The sequence below is a fragment of the Mizuhopecten yessoensis genome, unplaced genomic scaffold (assembly GCF_002113885.1).
Source record: "Mizuhopecten yessoensis strain PY_sf001 unplaced genomic scaffold, ASM211388v2 scaffold7283, whole genome shotgun sequence".
In the NCBI taxonomy this organism is placed as follows: domain Eukaryota; kingdom Metazoa; phylum Mollusca; class Bivalvia; order Pectinida; family Pectinidae; genus Mizuhopecten; species Mizuhopecten yessoensis.
In genome coordinates this window covers 367,735-383,698 of record NW_018406970.1, presented here as the reverse complement: position 1 = coordinate 383,698, position 15,964 = coordinate 367,735, and the positions used below count along the sequence as shown (strand labels likewise).

The following is a 15,964-nucleotide window of genomic DNA, read 5'->3' as shown; positions in this document are numbered from 1 at the left end:
ATTGGTGACAAAACGGTTTTTGTTTAATAACTGAATTGGGTCGATCGTCGGCGACCAGGTAGCTCAATTGGAAGAGCGTCCATCTATAGAGTAGGATTGTCCCAGGTTCGAACTCCGATCTGGCTGTGCATTCAAGTTTCTCCGCTCCATTTACATTTGGTGCCTGTGAATGAACAACCATTGTTTCTAGTACTAGGCGTATGTTTTACAAGGGAATGCCCAATCCGAGGTTGCACATAGTGTTGTCTTCTGAGACGTAGACTTAGAAAAAGGAGAAACTGGCCACTGGACGGTGGTTTTTCTTCGGGTTCTCCGGTTTTCCTCCACAGCCAAATCCTGCCACGTCCTTAAATGGCCAAAGAAGTAGAGAGAGAAGAAACAAACCAAACCAGCGGCGATGATTTAGACAATCATTTTGCTATTGTGCAGCGAAATAACGAAATGGCACATATCTCAGTCACCACTAAAAACAGATAATGAAATCTCTAAAATATAATTTGGAACGCCGGGAAATGTTATTTAAGATATTTTATTCCAACACACATTGTATCACTGGTCAATATTGTTCCTTTTGCACCTGACCATGACAACAAATAAGTACGACACAAATATCGATGAGATGAAATGCCTCGATGACGTCATTCATACGACCTTTAAATTCCATGAAGGGCGCTATTCTCGACATTCCTTTCGGACCACGGCAAAAGATCTGCAGTATCAGAAGATTAAAAGATATTAAAGAAATATTGATTACAAGGAGAACGTTACAATTATATATGACAAAGAAATACACGTTTGTACACTGCATCGTTTACCAGAGAACTCAAAGGAGAAATGTTATGATATTTACCCAATATGTGTTCATATGCTTATTTTTTTTATCTAATTAGGTCGGCTTTTTGTTACCATATTCCATGGGTGTAGAAAAAGTAAGTGAGCGCGCGCGTAACCCCTGGAGTATCTCATCCTTACGCTCACTTTCGCTTTCTACAACCCCGAAAATAGCAAAATTGAAGGCACGCGTCTAGCTATTTGATAGGTTTCAGGAAGACCATAATGGACTCATTTAGATAAATGCATGGGGGAGTCTACTAAAGTTGGAGAGGTTGAAATGGTTAACAAAGTGATCTTCGCAACACTTTTCCACTATTTCCCGCCAAAATACTACCTGCATTACCTCCATCCCGTTGTCAGGAGAGTTCCAATACAATAGGAACTCTCCTGTTAATGAAGTTTGTATTTTTATAAACTGAGTTTGCGAAATAACCGGAAAAGATAGTGTAACAGATTGTTTTTGCTTCGACGGGAAAAAAATATGAATGGGTGAGTTTCAGACGATAGTGTAATTTTAAAATACAGTTTGTTTAAAGAATGAATGAGTATTATCTTAGTCTTGGAGAGGTTTCTGCGTCTTTATTAGACCGAGGTTGTTTATCATCTGTCACGGCTGATCAGACAGTCAGAGTGGAAATTTACAGGAGTCTGACGTTTAATCGTTTATATCTACACTTATGTATAACAATCTGTATACAAACAAATACCCCTTATACTGACGTTTTATCAATATTACTATAACAGTCTGTATATAAGAAATGTCCCTTTTACTAATGGGTACTTTTCTTTATAATACAAATTGTTATACATGAGTGTAGTTACAATGTTGATAAAACGTCAGACTCCTTAGTGTGGGAAATCTATAATATCAACAACAGATATAGCCCGAGTGTCAAAGTGTGGTGTTAGGGCTAGAGGAAACTCAGGCTGCAACAGACATATAATAGATAGATATAGATGTCTGGTGTATACAATTAAAAAGTAGAATACAGTATACAATTGTATATCTGTCATAATGTCTGAGTGTGGTGTCAGGGCTACTTGAACAATTGTACTGTACAGTTAAGCTAATTTCATCCAAATACCCGGAAACATATATTCACTTATTAATTGACTGTATAATACGTATATATATGTTAACGCAGATTAATGCAAAGTAGTTGAGGTGAATCAAGAGTCCTGCTGTACTGTAACTACCGCACCTGTACTGTAACTACCGCACCTGTATTGTAACTACCGCACCTGTTTTATAGCTAGTTCAGTTAAAAAATTCCTGGAAAGTACAGGTGTGAAATACTGGGGACTGGCGCAGTGCTAATGTCAGCTTGCAGTCATCAAGAGGCCAAAAGTTAGAACTAATAATATCGAGCCTCCTCTGCCCCGGCCACACAATATGTACAAAAAAAACTTGTTGTCAGAAGCTACGTTAATTATCGCAGTCAATTAGGGTAGATTAAAATTTGGCCAGTAATTTAATATCTCTGTGAACCAATTGCAAATAGACATTTGTATGGGCCTAATCAAAAGTAGGTAGTTCTCAAAAGTTGCACGCAATATTAAACCTTTATCATTGTGAAAGTATGACTATTCTTTTTACATACGAGGCTGCTAGCCCTGGTCGGCTACTTTTTATCGGATATGATTATGCTTACTGTACCTGTGACACTTGTCAAAAGTATCTCGTCATTTTTAACATCTAACATAGTTGGAGTTAGTCATGAGCAAGATATCAACAAGGTATGTAATTATTACTTTGATCACATGTTAAAATTTCATCATGCCCTTTTAGAACATACAACCAAGATATGGTTTTCTGTCTTGGAATAAGACCAAAGAAAGGTCAAATAAAGTGAGTGAGGCCCTAAGAGACTGAAGGCTCAAAATGTTAGGTATCCTAAAACAACATTACCAACATCTTAAGTTTCAAATACTGAATGGCTTCGACCGCTACGTTATATAGTAAATAGTCATCAGAAGAAAATACAGTGGATCTAGAGCAGGTTGAAATCAATCATGGGCACTTTAAATTTCTGTAATTAAGCAAACCGAAGCTTGGCTGTACCTGGAATAAAACCTCCATATAAAGTTAAAGAGGCACCGACATCAAACTGTTTTTAATTGAACTTAAACAACCATTGGCATAATGTATTTTTTTTCAATTTAAACAAGTTTTAACTTGAAATGAGAGGAAAGTTTTGTTGCAAGTCAAGTTAACATTAATGTAGCTATAGCTACCATCTGTAAATGTTAAGCCAAAAGTAACAAAATAATTTTGTGGCAGGGCAGCAGACTGATGTCCTCCCCCGAAAGATTTTTACGAAGATTTTTGAAAGGTTACTCACTTCTTCATCATCAAACATATATTGGATAAGATGAACCATCAATAATGCTTGAGATGTGGGAAGGTCATAAGTTGTCATGAGTTGTAATTGATAATTATAACTGCTACTCCGTGTGAAGCAGGGGCCCTGGTGCACAATTTCAAATTTAGAGTACCTGGTAAAAGCCTGCAGGAAGCTTTTGGAAAATTTGAAGTCTATAAAAAACTCATTAAAATCCTCCACTCAATCATCAAGAAGTTTACCTTTTAAGCAGAAATTTGAATCGTGATACGTATTGTATCGTAAGCATCGTACCGCGATATGTATCGTATTGTGAGGTATGGGTATCGTTGCAGCCATATACCACATAGATATTTTCTTGGTGCTTTATATGTGACAGGTTGTGCAAAGACACCTCTGATTCTGTTAGTTGTGGTTGCATAATACAGTATACAAAATTAACCATCAATTCATACCAAAATACTTGTTTTCTGAACATTCATGCTTCAATTGAACCTTTGCTATCTGTGAGAAGTCTGGAAATTCAGGACCCTTATATAGATCTACTGTAATAAAGTTACACCTCAACTCAACAGGCGAGGGACATCTTCAATTCTCAAAGCCTCAAATAATAATTGCCTTAATATGAACTGTAGATAACACAGTATGTAAACTGCACTTAATTATGTAGAATGCATATGTGTGATGGCGGTACTTTTTTTTGCTCATGACATATATCTAAAAGATTTTCCTTGTAGTAAGTATGGAAAAAATCCAAATTTGCCCTGTACACAGAATTTGTTCTGTAATCGTTCTGTAAGTTTAATATTTTTTATGATTACAGAATCCGGCCGGAATTGGAGAATGTTGTTTTCTTGACACTAGCTTGCATAGCTTTTGCTGTTCTTGGTGAGTTATATAATTAACTACTAGTGTGCATTTATTTGCCAACAAGTAGATTTTTCTGAATGATAAACATAAACTGTGAAGTAATATAAGCTCAGTCATGATTTCTTCAACATCTTGGTCAGGCCAAGCCAAAATAAAATGTGTTTTAGGTAAAATATGTCAGAAAAATATGGTGTATGTCTGTATAGACAAGTTACCATATAATGATGGTCAGCTTTAACCAATCAAGTTTAAAGAAGAATTATAATTTCCCTCTACTAACGATGCACTTCAATACAAAATGATGAATTGGAGTGCATCTATAGTGGAGCAAAATTAATAATTACACTGACTTTTTACCTGGCCAAGAATTACCAGGTATACAACTCGGAAATGAAATGTTCTGGGTTTAGCAGGAAAATTTAGGGTAGGCAGTGATAAATCTTCATGCCAGTCGCGGGCCCTGTACTCATAGAATTTTTATGGGACTCACAGAATTTCTGGAAATAGTTAAGTTTAACATTGTTTTTAGCAATACAGTTGAAAAGATCTCATTAAAATAAATTGTAGATGGATCACTGGTAGGTCGCAATGGGGTATCTAAACTGCACATACTTTTTGTTGGCCTCATATATACTAATATGTTTGCTGTTAGTCTCTCTGTGGATGTTATAACTATTTAAGTGTTTCAAATATATTTTGTTTTATTATTTCTTGACCAACCGTACTCTGTATAAGAGGATAGAAATTACTTTATCATATAGCCCCATGGTAAAATTTAAAAACAAATCCTTTATATAATTTCTTAAATAAGTCTCTCTTATTTCATCATAGCTAGCCAAACAACATTTAACACAGCCTCAGGGGCTATAGAACATTTATCACATACCTGTTGAATCTTGTTATAGTAATACAAGCAATTTTGAGACCATGATTTACCTACTAGCCGGAACTACTTTTTATGGGAATACCCTTGTCATGGTGAACTGAAAAGTTCCCGGTATTTGCAAAAAATATCGAAGTTTATAAAATCTTTGTATCGATCTCTACCAAATACGGAAGGTGTTTGATAAAAGCAAGACCACACACTTGTGTTTTTCTAACGAATCAGAAAGCACTCATTTATTGTGCGGACGTATATATTCACACGTGCCCTCTGCGCACTCGTGAATATATGCACAATAAACTTGTGCTTTCTGATTCGTTAAAAAAACACAAGTGACTAAAGAAAGTGCCTCCCTGCACATGGCTTCAATATTGCACTCATTTCTAATAATTTAGTATACAATATGTGTTTTTATGTTTATATTGTGTTAATTAAGGGTAAAGGTAAGAGTTATCGACAGCTACCAGAAGATCAAGCAACCTAAATGAATGAAATTTTCTGGTTTAGAGTTACTTCCCTTGGTAAAGGGAAACATCTTTCATTTTGATACTGTTTATTATTGATTCCTGGAAAGAGAATTGTGGGTAAAATGTATGATTGATAGTGGATAGGTCTGAGTTCAGCCCCTGTTTTTTTTCAGGGGGGGGGGGGATTATTTTTTTTTAATTATTTTTTTCAAAAGTACATGTATACTCCAACTACAAACAAATTAAATATACTTCATCTTAATTGTATCTTTTACCTTAACACAAATCTTAACAAGCAAAATGTATTTAGTATTGCTTTGAATTAATAATCAGTTTTCAGGTAAACATTGCAATTCAATTTCATAAATACAAAATATTTCTACAGTAAAATTTGTGTCTTAACCTGTTGAATTATTTAATTATTTATTTTTTTATTTTTTTAGGATTTTACAGACCTTTATCATGTGGATCGAACTTCACGGTGTTCAGAACTACATAATATTATTTTGTTTTTGCAGGCAAAAGTCAAGAGTTGTATTACTGTGATAATGGAAATGTTTTGAACATAGCTGGTGAGACAAGTGGTACCATCATAACTCGTCAGCTCGGAGAGCCTCACTACAGTGACAATCTTCACTGTGGATGGAAGTTAGACGCAGGTTTGGGCAAACGGATCAAATTGACGGTAAAAAACGTGGACCTCCAGTGGGCCGCCTCCTATGCATTGTGCAGTGGATATGACCATCTCTCTGTCAGAAACGGTCAGTACGATTTACAAAATGACGCAATTCTATTTTTATTTTTATTTTTTTTTTTATTTATTTTTTTTAGGTTCAAATTGTTTTATTCCCCCAGCAATTTAGGGAGGGATGCCAGGGTTGGGGTGCCCCGGAATCATCCCTCTTACAATTACTCAATTCTATCCAGCAATAAGCCCATGACCAGTAATAAGCTCACTTATGCTAACAGAGGTTATTTCATTGTCCTTAAGTAAGCCCTCCCGCTGCCTCCTAGTTTGAGTCAGAGAATATGTGTTGAAAAAATCTAACATTTTCTATAATAAATGATATACATGTAGTACATTTTTTCCCTTATATTTCATTAAAGTAATGAAGATTACATTTTCAATAACCAAAACTGCACACATACCTTTGTTTGTAATTAAATCATTTACGATGCATGCAGTACTATTAGTGTCAAGGTCATATTTTTCTTTTTTTGTGTGTGATTCAAGGTCAAACAGCTACCTCTGAAGTGTTACTGGACATCTGTGATAGTACGAACCCCTACCAGTTGGTCAGCAGTGGTCAATACCTCTACCTTTACTTCATATCCAACGATAAAAATTTCTATGATCATGCTGGCATAACTCTTATGTTTCAGACATACGGTGAGTATATATAGAACCCTAAACACTTAACACAGAAAAGTATCATTTAGCTATGTGTACATTTTACATGCTTAATAAGCAACAATAATAAACAAAAATCCTTCAGAAATTTGTTGTACAGTATGAAACATCAGAAACTTTGTTTGAACAATTATGTTGTATTTTCTTTGTATCAATTAAAGATTTCATTTGTTTTTTAGGTGAAATAATAAAAGACTAAATAAAACCAATTTCAGTTATGCAATTGTTTATACCCTTTTTTTTTAAATTTTTTTTTTTTTTTTTTTTTAATTTTNTTTTTAATTTATCAACTTGCTTTAAGTGCAAGAAAATTTGCCCCATTCAAGATTGTAAAACTGGACCTGTGATTTTTTATTCTCATAAAACTCCTCTCAGAGGTGGAAAAATGAATGGTTTTCTGTGGGAAATTTGCCCAATTTGAACCCTTTTTAGTGTCTTTCAAACTTTTCCTATTCAGTACATTTCAAGCTTTGTTAAATGTAGTAAGATGTACCCATATAGTTATAGATATATGGTGGTTGAATTGAGTAGTGGAAAAAACAGTTGCCTTCACCAAAGTTTGCTCTGGTTTGATCCCGTTTCCTTCCATACTAAGACATTCTTCAATACAAAGAGAATTAATGCAGCATAACTTTTCAACCAAATTTTTCATGAAGTATAATATTGTACTACAAATTTCTGAATGATGTTTGTTTGCGTGCTAACATCTGGATCAACAAGAGCGATTGATATAAGCTGCATTAATGACTTGTTTCATAACTGTTGTTGAAGAAATTAATTTTATTTCATATTATAAGCAAAACTTTCCGTCAACCCCTGTATGTCTCTCACCACCAATAGGCGCATAAGGCCTCCACGCTTCTTTTCCACCCCAATCTGTCTTTCGCTGCGGTGTTCCAGCTACTCCATCCGAAATGGTTGCGCTCTTTTTCAACCGTTCTTCGCCAGGTTGTTTTTGGTCTCCCACTTGCTCTTTTTCCCATCTGGTTCCCATCACAAAGCTGTTGTACAGTCATTTGTTCCTTCTCTCCTCAAGATGTGACCAATCCAGTTCCACCTTCTTCTCCTTATTTCACAGCTGATGTCATTTATGTTGGCTAGCTCTTTAATTTCAGCTTTTAGTGTTCTTTGCTGCCATCTTACTCTCAACATCCTTCTGAGACACTGGTATTGGAAGGTGGTCAGTTTCTTTTCTTCTGCTTTTGTAATTTTCCAGGTCTCACAGCCATACAGTAATACAGGTCTAACCAGTGGCTTGAACAGATGGTTCTTTGTCTTTCTGCCAAGAGCTTGGTGTGCTCCCCAGATATTTCGGAGTTGGTGAAATGCTCCTCTTGCCTTCTGTAGCCTGTTCTTGATATCACTACTTCCTCCTTCTTCTCTGTCCATTACAGAACCAAGATATACAAATTTGTCCACATCTTCTATTATCTTGTTGTTTAAGAGGATATTCTCATTCTTTCTTGCTTGTTCGCTCCTAATAAGTGTCTTGCATTTTTTAGCATTAAGCTTAAGTAAACAAACATTTCCCACTTTGTCAACTTAGATTTGCCCTTTAAAATTCAAAAGTCAAAGCTCATTATTGGTTGTTTTTTTGCTTATTCCGTCTTTGCATTATGTTCTCTTGTGAGCAGGTATGGATTGTTACGTCATTGGTTTGTGTGAGAAAATTACGTCGTTTTCTCAAAAAGTGATGACGTTACTCTCATAAACAAATGAAATAACCATCAATACCTGCTCACAAGAGCAGATAACTCTGCAATACGCAAAGACGGAGCAAAACTACAAACAGTAAAATCATATAAAGAGTAAGGAAAGAATAAAACCACGAACATCTGATTTGATACTTTCACAAAATGGATATCCTCTTGTAAATTGTGCAGTATTTCCCCTAAATCACAAAAATCATTAATTTCAGCAGAGTTATACCTTCAGAGCTTTTATGTAGACCCCTCAATAAATCCAATAATGAGCTTTGACTTTTGAATTTTAAAGGGCAGATCTAAGTTGACATACGTTTCGACTCTTCAGATTTCAGGGAATATTCTGTTAGACTGATGAAACCACTGTAGACCATAATGGACTCATCCAGGTCAATGCATGGTAGAGTCTACTAAAGTTACATAGGGTTGAAAGGGTTAAATGTCAAGTCTCAGCTGAAACAGTATATTAGTTCTTTGATTTACATTTTTGCAGTGTAACTCACAAAAAATCATCATCGGCTCATCGCTGCTAATTTCGCTTCTCTACGGTCACACAAGCGAAATCTGCCGTGGTTATCCGAGGATGACAAGCTATGTTCTTTGATATATTCAAATGTTTTTTGTCAGACATGAAACCTGAAAATCTGCTGTGTAAAATGATTTCAGATGCCAGCTCCTGTCCCCCGGGTTGGACAAACTTGTCGACGTCCAACTTCTGTTATTCTTTGATGACCCAGCCAGCCTCCGGAACATCCTACACTCTGGCTCAGCAGAACTGTGGTTATATACAGTCGAACCTTATCAAGATAGACTCCAGACAGCTGTTTAACAAGGTACAAGGTACGTACGCCACACATGATAAATAGAATCTGTCACGAGGGCTCGACAATTTAGAACCGTACCCAAGGGATGGTATTTTTGTTCTATCTTGCTTCTAAAGTAAGTGGGAAATGTTTGTTTTCCTCCCAACTTGAATAATTGAGTTGTTGGTTGCATGAAATTTCCAACAAATCCAATGAATTTCCTTCTATGATCTATTGCTGTTATTATGACGTCAAGTTGATTGTAGCTTGTCTTTACTATGATCTGCTTTCTGCCAAAGACTTGACAAAGATTTCCAAACCTTGTACCTTAACTTTAGGAGGTTCAATGAAGCTTTATCCCTGAACATTTTACACTGGACAGGAAGGGAAACAGGTCTGTACACATAAACAAAGAGGTCTCAAGTTAATACCAAATTTTGTGTTTTCAGCTTATGGTAAAAATGTGGCTGGGCTAAAGGAGGTTTGGATTGGATTGAATGATCTTAGGAAAGAGGAAACTTACCAATGGCTGGACGGATCAGGACTGACCCTCGGTGACAAGTAAGTGGCTTTATCACATAACTGACCCATTATACTTTGCCATACAGACATGTCATAAATATGGTACAGGTATTACACACTTTTAGTAAAACCTAAAGGTGCTGCGATTGGTTAAAACCGTGGGAACATATTCCTACGCCACTACAGGTACTACTTTTATTGACAATACCACTTGATACATTTACTGTTATTTTAAATGAATTTGAAAAAAAAAAAAAAAAATCATTGTTAATTTCTTTTAAAATTTGCTTTTAAAATTGTTTATTATATTAAAAAAAAATATAAAACTACTTTGCACTGTACGTGTGGAACGCTACACTATGATCCGACCACTTTGCTTTTTACCTGCCTGTATATAGAGTCAGCTTATACATGATTTTGTTTGAAGATTTTAGCTCACCCGGCCCAAAGTTTCATCAAACCATTGCCGTGCTTAAGCTCAGATTCTATACTCAAGATCAATTATGAATGATAGACTTTATTCAAATTTGATAACACATGGAGTCAAAGACTCATCTTACATGTGGTCGACATAGAAATATACAATATTTACAACATGAGTAAAAAATATAATACAAATCATATTTGTACGTATAAAATACTATAGAAAAGGAGGTAGCATATATCACAGATATGATGATAATATCACATAGATCTGTACACGAAATATTTGTGAATACCTCCCTTCATGGTTTGAAGCTGTTTAGATCGTTTCGTGGTACAAACTTTCGTGGATATCCTGTATTAACAAACAGTAGACATGTATATCATTCAAATTCGCTGTATTTTATTTTCTTGGTTCAATAGCAACCACGAAAAACCACGAATGTTTATACACAACGAACATTTCATGTTATACAGTACTTAGAATGTCAATTCCTAATTAACAGGAAAAAGAACCTTTATATAATTGGATTAAACTTTTTTCGATTTCATGCTGGAAATCAAATACTTGTAACTACATCGCATGTAACCGCTTTGCATTTCAGCTGGCATAATAATGAAAAAATGCCGTTAAATCTTTATATTTACATTCTTGACTAAATCTTTAGTATTATTGACCTAAACAAAGATATATAAATCCTTATATTTTCAATATTGAAATCTCTGTTTCGTCAGTGCAATCAATGAGATTCCTGAAACAGTCTAACGTTGCCAAAATGTTTGCTTCTAACGGTTGTATGGTGTTAACCGGGGCGGAAAGAGAAACTTCCAAATGACGCTGGTCCAATTACATTCAAAGCCCTATGAACGCAATTTCTTATGGTAAACGAGGAACTTGCAGTGGAAATATTATGATCTTACATTTTCTGTTTTAAGGTAAATTTTCTAAAACTGTAGCTTAGATATGCTTAGTGTTTGCTTTTTAATCCTGTTGTATAAAATTGACAAGTTTAATGGAAAGGTTCTTTTAGCCTTCAAATAAACGCTGATTGAGCATGCTTGTGGGCTGTTGTATGAATCAGAGTACAGAGCCCGTATTCAGGAAATCGTTCTCATACTCAAACGTGGATTCTGTACCAAAATCAGCTTTCTTGAAACTCACTTAAATTGTGTCAAAAATCAAAAAGTCAAATGTGAACATTGAAATACAGTATTCAGCTGTAAGTTTCTTCAACTTTTTTCCAAAGCATTGACAAAATCAGATATTTTTTTTATTAATTTATAACTGAAACAAAAAATTAGGCTTGAGCACAAGATCCATGTTTGAGTATGAGAATGGTTTCATGAATATGGGCCCAGCTGGTTCCATAAAAAAGCTTATGTTCTATCGTTTGTTATATTTTCAAGAATGGACACGTTTTCTGGGTCCAAAGAACAAGACTGTGTTGTCCATAATTTCGACACACAGAAATGGGTGGTGAAGAATTGTGATAGTGAGAAAAAGTCTTATATTTGTGAGAAAGTACGAGGTAAGTAGAATGTATGGTGTGCTTTGTAATAACACTAACGTAAAATGTTTCTGTAAATGTGAATAATTTAATCTTGCTTGTAACAAGCATTTTCATTGACTTAAAAAATTATGTTATCAGCCCATAACGTAAAAAATGACGTCGCTGTTTATAACGTTGCTTTTGATTGACTGATACAGCAGTGCAATAATTCCTAAAAGAATAGAGTCCATCAATAAAAGTGGATTTACACAGGGATTGTGTATAGTAGATTAAATTATAAGGATTAACTTGAATATATTTTTCACGTTTTTGTAGTAGTAGTTATACACTATTTATACAAAATAGAACTGAAAATTTAATTCCTACACTGTATATATAATCATTTTTCCTGCAATTATTTAAATGTACTAATTTTAGCGGTGGTCTTATCTTAGTGCTTTTTGCACTTTAAATATTGTGGTTAATTATGATTGTGCAAAATGAAGCTCCTGTATATCGTTTTCCATACACATTTTGTGGATTCGGTATTTTATCAATGCACTAATCTGTCAAATTTTATAATGCACTAAAATGTGTGTGCTAAATTAGTATGCTTGTAGTAAATCCAGGGATACAACATAAAATTTGATGTAAAGTACGAGTGTGAGCTTACCGGTATTATAGGGCACTGTGGAAAATATTTGTATTTCTACTGAACTGCAAAAAAAGATGGATGGGCTTATTACTGGGCCTGTTGGCACATAAATAGTGTATTCAGACAAATATACCCTTGTATGTACAAACATCTGGCTCGTAAAGTTTTTGTGTTTAGTTCAGTTGTCGACTACCTTGGTAACTATACTGTAGCTAGGGTTACAACATTTTTGTGACTTTTCCCTTTGACCTTGACCCCTGTGACCTTGCTTTAATTCCTTAGTGCAGGAGTTGGTCATCTGTGTCTGATAGACACATGTCATATCATTATAATCTCTTCTGTCGAACCCCATGAAGTCCTAATTTGTTGTCATCGCTCTAGTGACTTCATTTCTTAACAGATTTTGATAATTAAGACTTTACACAAAGGTCAATTATTAGAGTTCAAAGGTAGAGGTCAAAGTCACTGTTACTAATTATAGAAATTTGTAAAGCAATTCATCAGTCACACCACTCTGACAACTTCATTTCCATGAGGATTTTGATCAAACTTTATACCAATGTCAGACTCAAAATACCTTGAATGAGTTAATATTTCAAAATCCATTGTCAAGACCAAGGCTACTGTTACTGTTTATAGAAATTTGTTAATAATAAGTGACACTAAATTGGCACGGGAGCAGTAGGGGCTCACAGACTGTTTTGAGTTCTTATGTTTTGACAATAATGTTTTGCACTCATGAAATATTGTGCTTTTGTTTAAATCTCAGTATGTGTTACCAAGGTATTGTGAATACAATAATTTTGTATAATTATTTTGATTTTGTTTTCCAGTTGGACCAACTACAGTATATTCTGTTCCTGAAGCCAGTGATGATGACTCTGGTAAGTATGGACGATCTACACAGTCTTTCATTTACATTGTTCGCTAGCTGTGAGGAATTCTTAGGTCATGTTACATTAAGGTCAAGGTCACAGGAAGAAATATTCTTGTCCCGTTTAAACTTTTTAAGCTGAATCTTAGTAGGTAAATAAAACCATTTATTTAATCTTGGGAGTTTTCGACACTCAATTTTTACCTCTATTTTCTGATTGGGACTGTAAATTCTGATTGATTTCATTTTTTTTTTTTATTAAACGGAACAGACAGGAAAGAGGTGTGTAAGATTCTGAAGTGTGTATAATAAAACTTAAGGTCAGTGTAATGCTTAATTTTACAGGACATATTTTCTATTTTCTGACCCCATTTACATTTTTTTTTTTTTACTAAAATCATTATTGGAAAGGCGGGTATAGCATCACTAGGGTTAAGCGCCACATAACACATTCTGGTACATATATAGTAACAAGGTTACATTTGAGGTCACAGCAACAAGAGGTCAAATGTCAAATAATTAGAATGCTTACCTAGGTATTAAAACCATAACTATAATCAGCGGCTTTAGATTTTCTCATGAATTTATACACTGTCAGTCAAACTGCCATAAATCCAACTTCAAATTTTCGAATATCTTGATGTGTCGTACTTACGACAAAGTCCGGATTATTTTCTTGTATAAGTAATAATTATCGTTGTTTTGAACGACAATCAAGGCCCAATCATTAGGCAAACATTGAAAATAACACCTAATAAAATCGAAATAAAACAATGACCTGTACAAGAACATTGGAAAGTTAACTCCTGAACAAACAATTTACTGTACAAAAATACATCAAACATATATTTCAAATTACATAAAATCCCCTATTTATAGATTTCAAACTAAATGATTTGCCTCAAGTTTTTTCATTAATTACATTCCGTCTTATGCAGATTTCAAATATGATCAACTAAGTTCAACTTTGTGATTCAAAGTTTGGGTGTTTTGGGGTCATACACGAAAGGTCACTTTTAGGGTCATACACGAAAGGTCACTTTTAAGGTCATACATGAAAGGTCACTCTTAGGATCATACACGAAAAGTCACTCTGAGGGTCATACACAAAAGGTCACTCTGAGGGTCATACACAAAAGGTCACCCTGAGGGTCATATGCAAAAGGTCACTGTTAGGGTCATACACAAAAGGTCACTGTTAGGGTCAAAAATGAAAGGTCACTCTTGGGGTCATACACAAAAGGTCACTCTTAGGGTCATACACGAATGGTCAATCTTCGGGTCATACACGAAAGGTCACTGAGGGTCATACACAAAAGGTCACTCTGAGGGTCATACACAAAAGGTCACTCTGAGGGTCATACTCAAAAGGTCAATGTGAGGGTCATACACAAAAGGTCACTCTTAGGGTCATACACCAAGGTCATATTCATACAAACATCAAACGCTAAAAAGCCCAAACATGAATTTCACTACGACTTAAACATTTTATTCTGAAATTCTGACAGTTTGACTTTATTTTTATTTTTATTTTCACAGTTGCAGGTGATGTTCCCGTAGGCTTGGCAGTCGTCTTGGCCATCATTGGAGGTATACTGTTTGTGATTTTCTTCGTCATCTGTTTCTGTTGCTATCAAAAGAAGAGGAAACCAACCCGTCAAAGGGAATACATAGAAACCCGTCAAAACTCACATGTTGAGGAACAAACTGGCTACCAGCGAAATAGTGTTGGTTCGAGCATATCTCTGAACCACGTCTCTCAAACACCTACAGCGCCAGCTATAAATATAGAAGGCAGCACAACACTGGTATGGGGAAATGAATATGGCCCAGCTCCACCATCGTACGACGAAGCTATGAACCACCACCACGTCATCAAATGATTAGACAGTTCAATCGACATGGCAACATATTTTATTTGAAATCCTCAAAATGCATCAGTTATACTGTGTATAAACGATTTCGCGAAAGTCATAATCTTTTATGAAATAGAAAGGAATTTTATTGTCGGGCAGCATTATATTTTGACTTTTATCAAAAGCTTTTGCTCAGTTCTTTAAAACTTGTCAGTGATTTTATTAGAAACAAATACATATTCTTGTAAATGCAATTGAATTATATGGCCTGTTTCATGATTGTAGCAATCAAAGTATGATGAAATACATTTTTTTTACAATTTATTTGGACATTGCTCCATTTTGATATCTGTCAAACTCATTGGAATATTATAAAGCATTTACTGTCTATTATACTAATTCATTAATGAAGTTAATGGAAAGTGTTAAATTTGTTACAAAGGCATGATAGTCTAGTGGTAGGATGCTGGTCTCGTGACCCAAGGGTTGGGGGTTCGAGTCACAGCATGGCACTGTGTTGTATCTTTGAGCAAGATACTTTTCTCCACTTGTTTTCCAGTCTACTCGGCTGTAAATAAGTATGTGGTTGTGCAGCGCTAGAATTGTTGAATGCTAGCTGTGAGCACCGAAATAGCAGCACTGGCTGTATGTTGGCTGGTGGCAAAGGCCCTATAACCACAGATGATAATTTGTGAATCGCTTTGAGACTACCTACAAACTAGGTTGTGTTAAAGCAGTATATAAGAACCTCAAATTCATATTACAAAGCTCTTTTTGGGCTATTTCAGATATGAATATTCAGTGGAACCCGCTCATTATGATATATGTATT

At 35.1% G+C, this 15,964-nt stretch overlaps 1 protein-coding gene across 1 annotated transcript; it reads left to right on the top strand.

The window, feature by feature from the left end:
* The first annotated feature begins 1,238 nt into the window (after window positions 1-1,238).
* Window positions 1,239-15,692, top strand: LOC110453411. Its single transcript, XM_021502352.1, has 9 exons — window positions 1,239-1,323; window positions 4,000-4,064; window positions 5,915-6,157; window positions 6,631-6,786; window positions 9,177-9,350; window positions 9,763-9,874; window positions 11,666-11,787; window positions 13,237-13,287; window positions 14,817-15,692. The coding sequence occupies exons 1-9, from the start codon at window positions 1,316-1,318 to the stop codon at window positions 15,158-15,160; spliced, it is 1,275 nt and encodes a 424-aa protein (XP_021358027.1). The 5' UTR covers window positions 1,239-1,315; the 3' UTR covers window positions 15,161-15,692.
* Window positions 15,693-15,964: the final 272 nt, after the last annotated feature.

Excerpts from the sequence above, each read along its gene's own strand:
- LOC110453411 (XM_021502352.1), top strand. Across the intron at positions 6,158-6,630 it reads CCATCTCTCTGTCAGAAACG|GTCAAACAGCTACCTCTGAA; the intron begins GTCAGTACGATT and ends GTGTGATTCAAG. Across the intron at positions 6,787-9,176 it reads TCTTATGTTTCAGACATACG|ATGCCAGCTCCTGTCCCCCG; the intron begins GTGAGTATATAT and ends AAATGATTTCAG.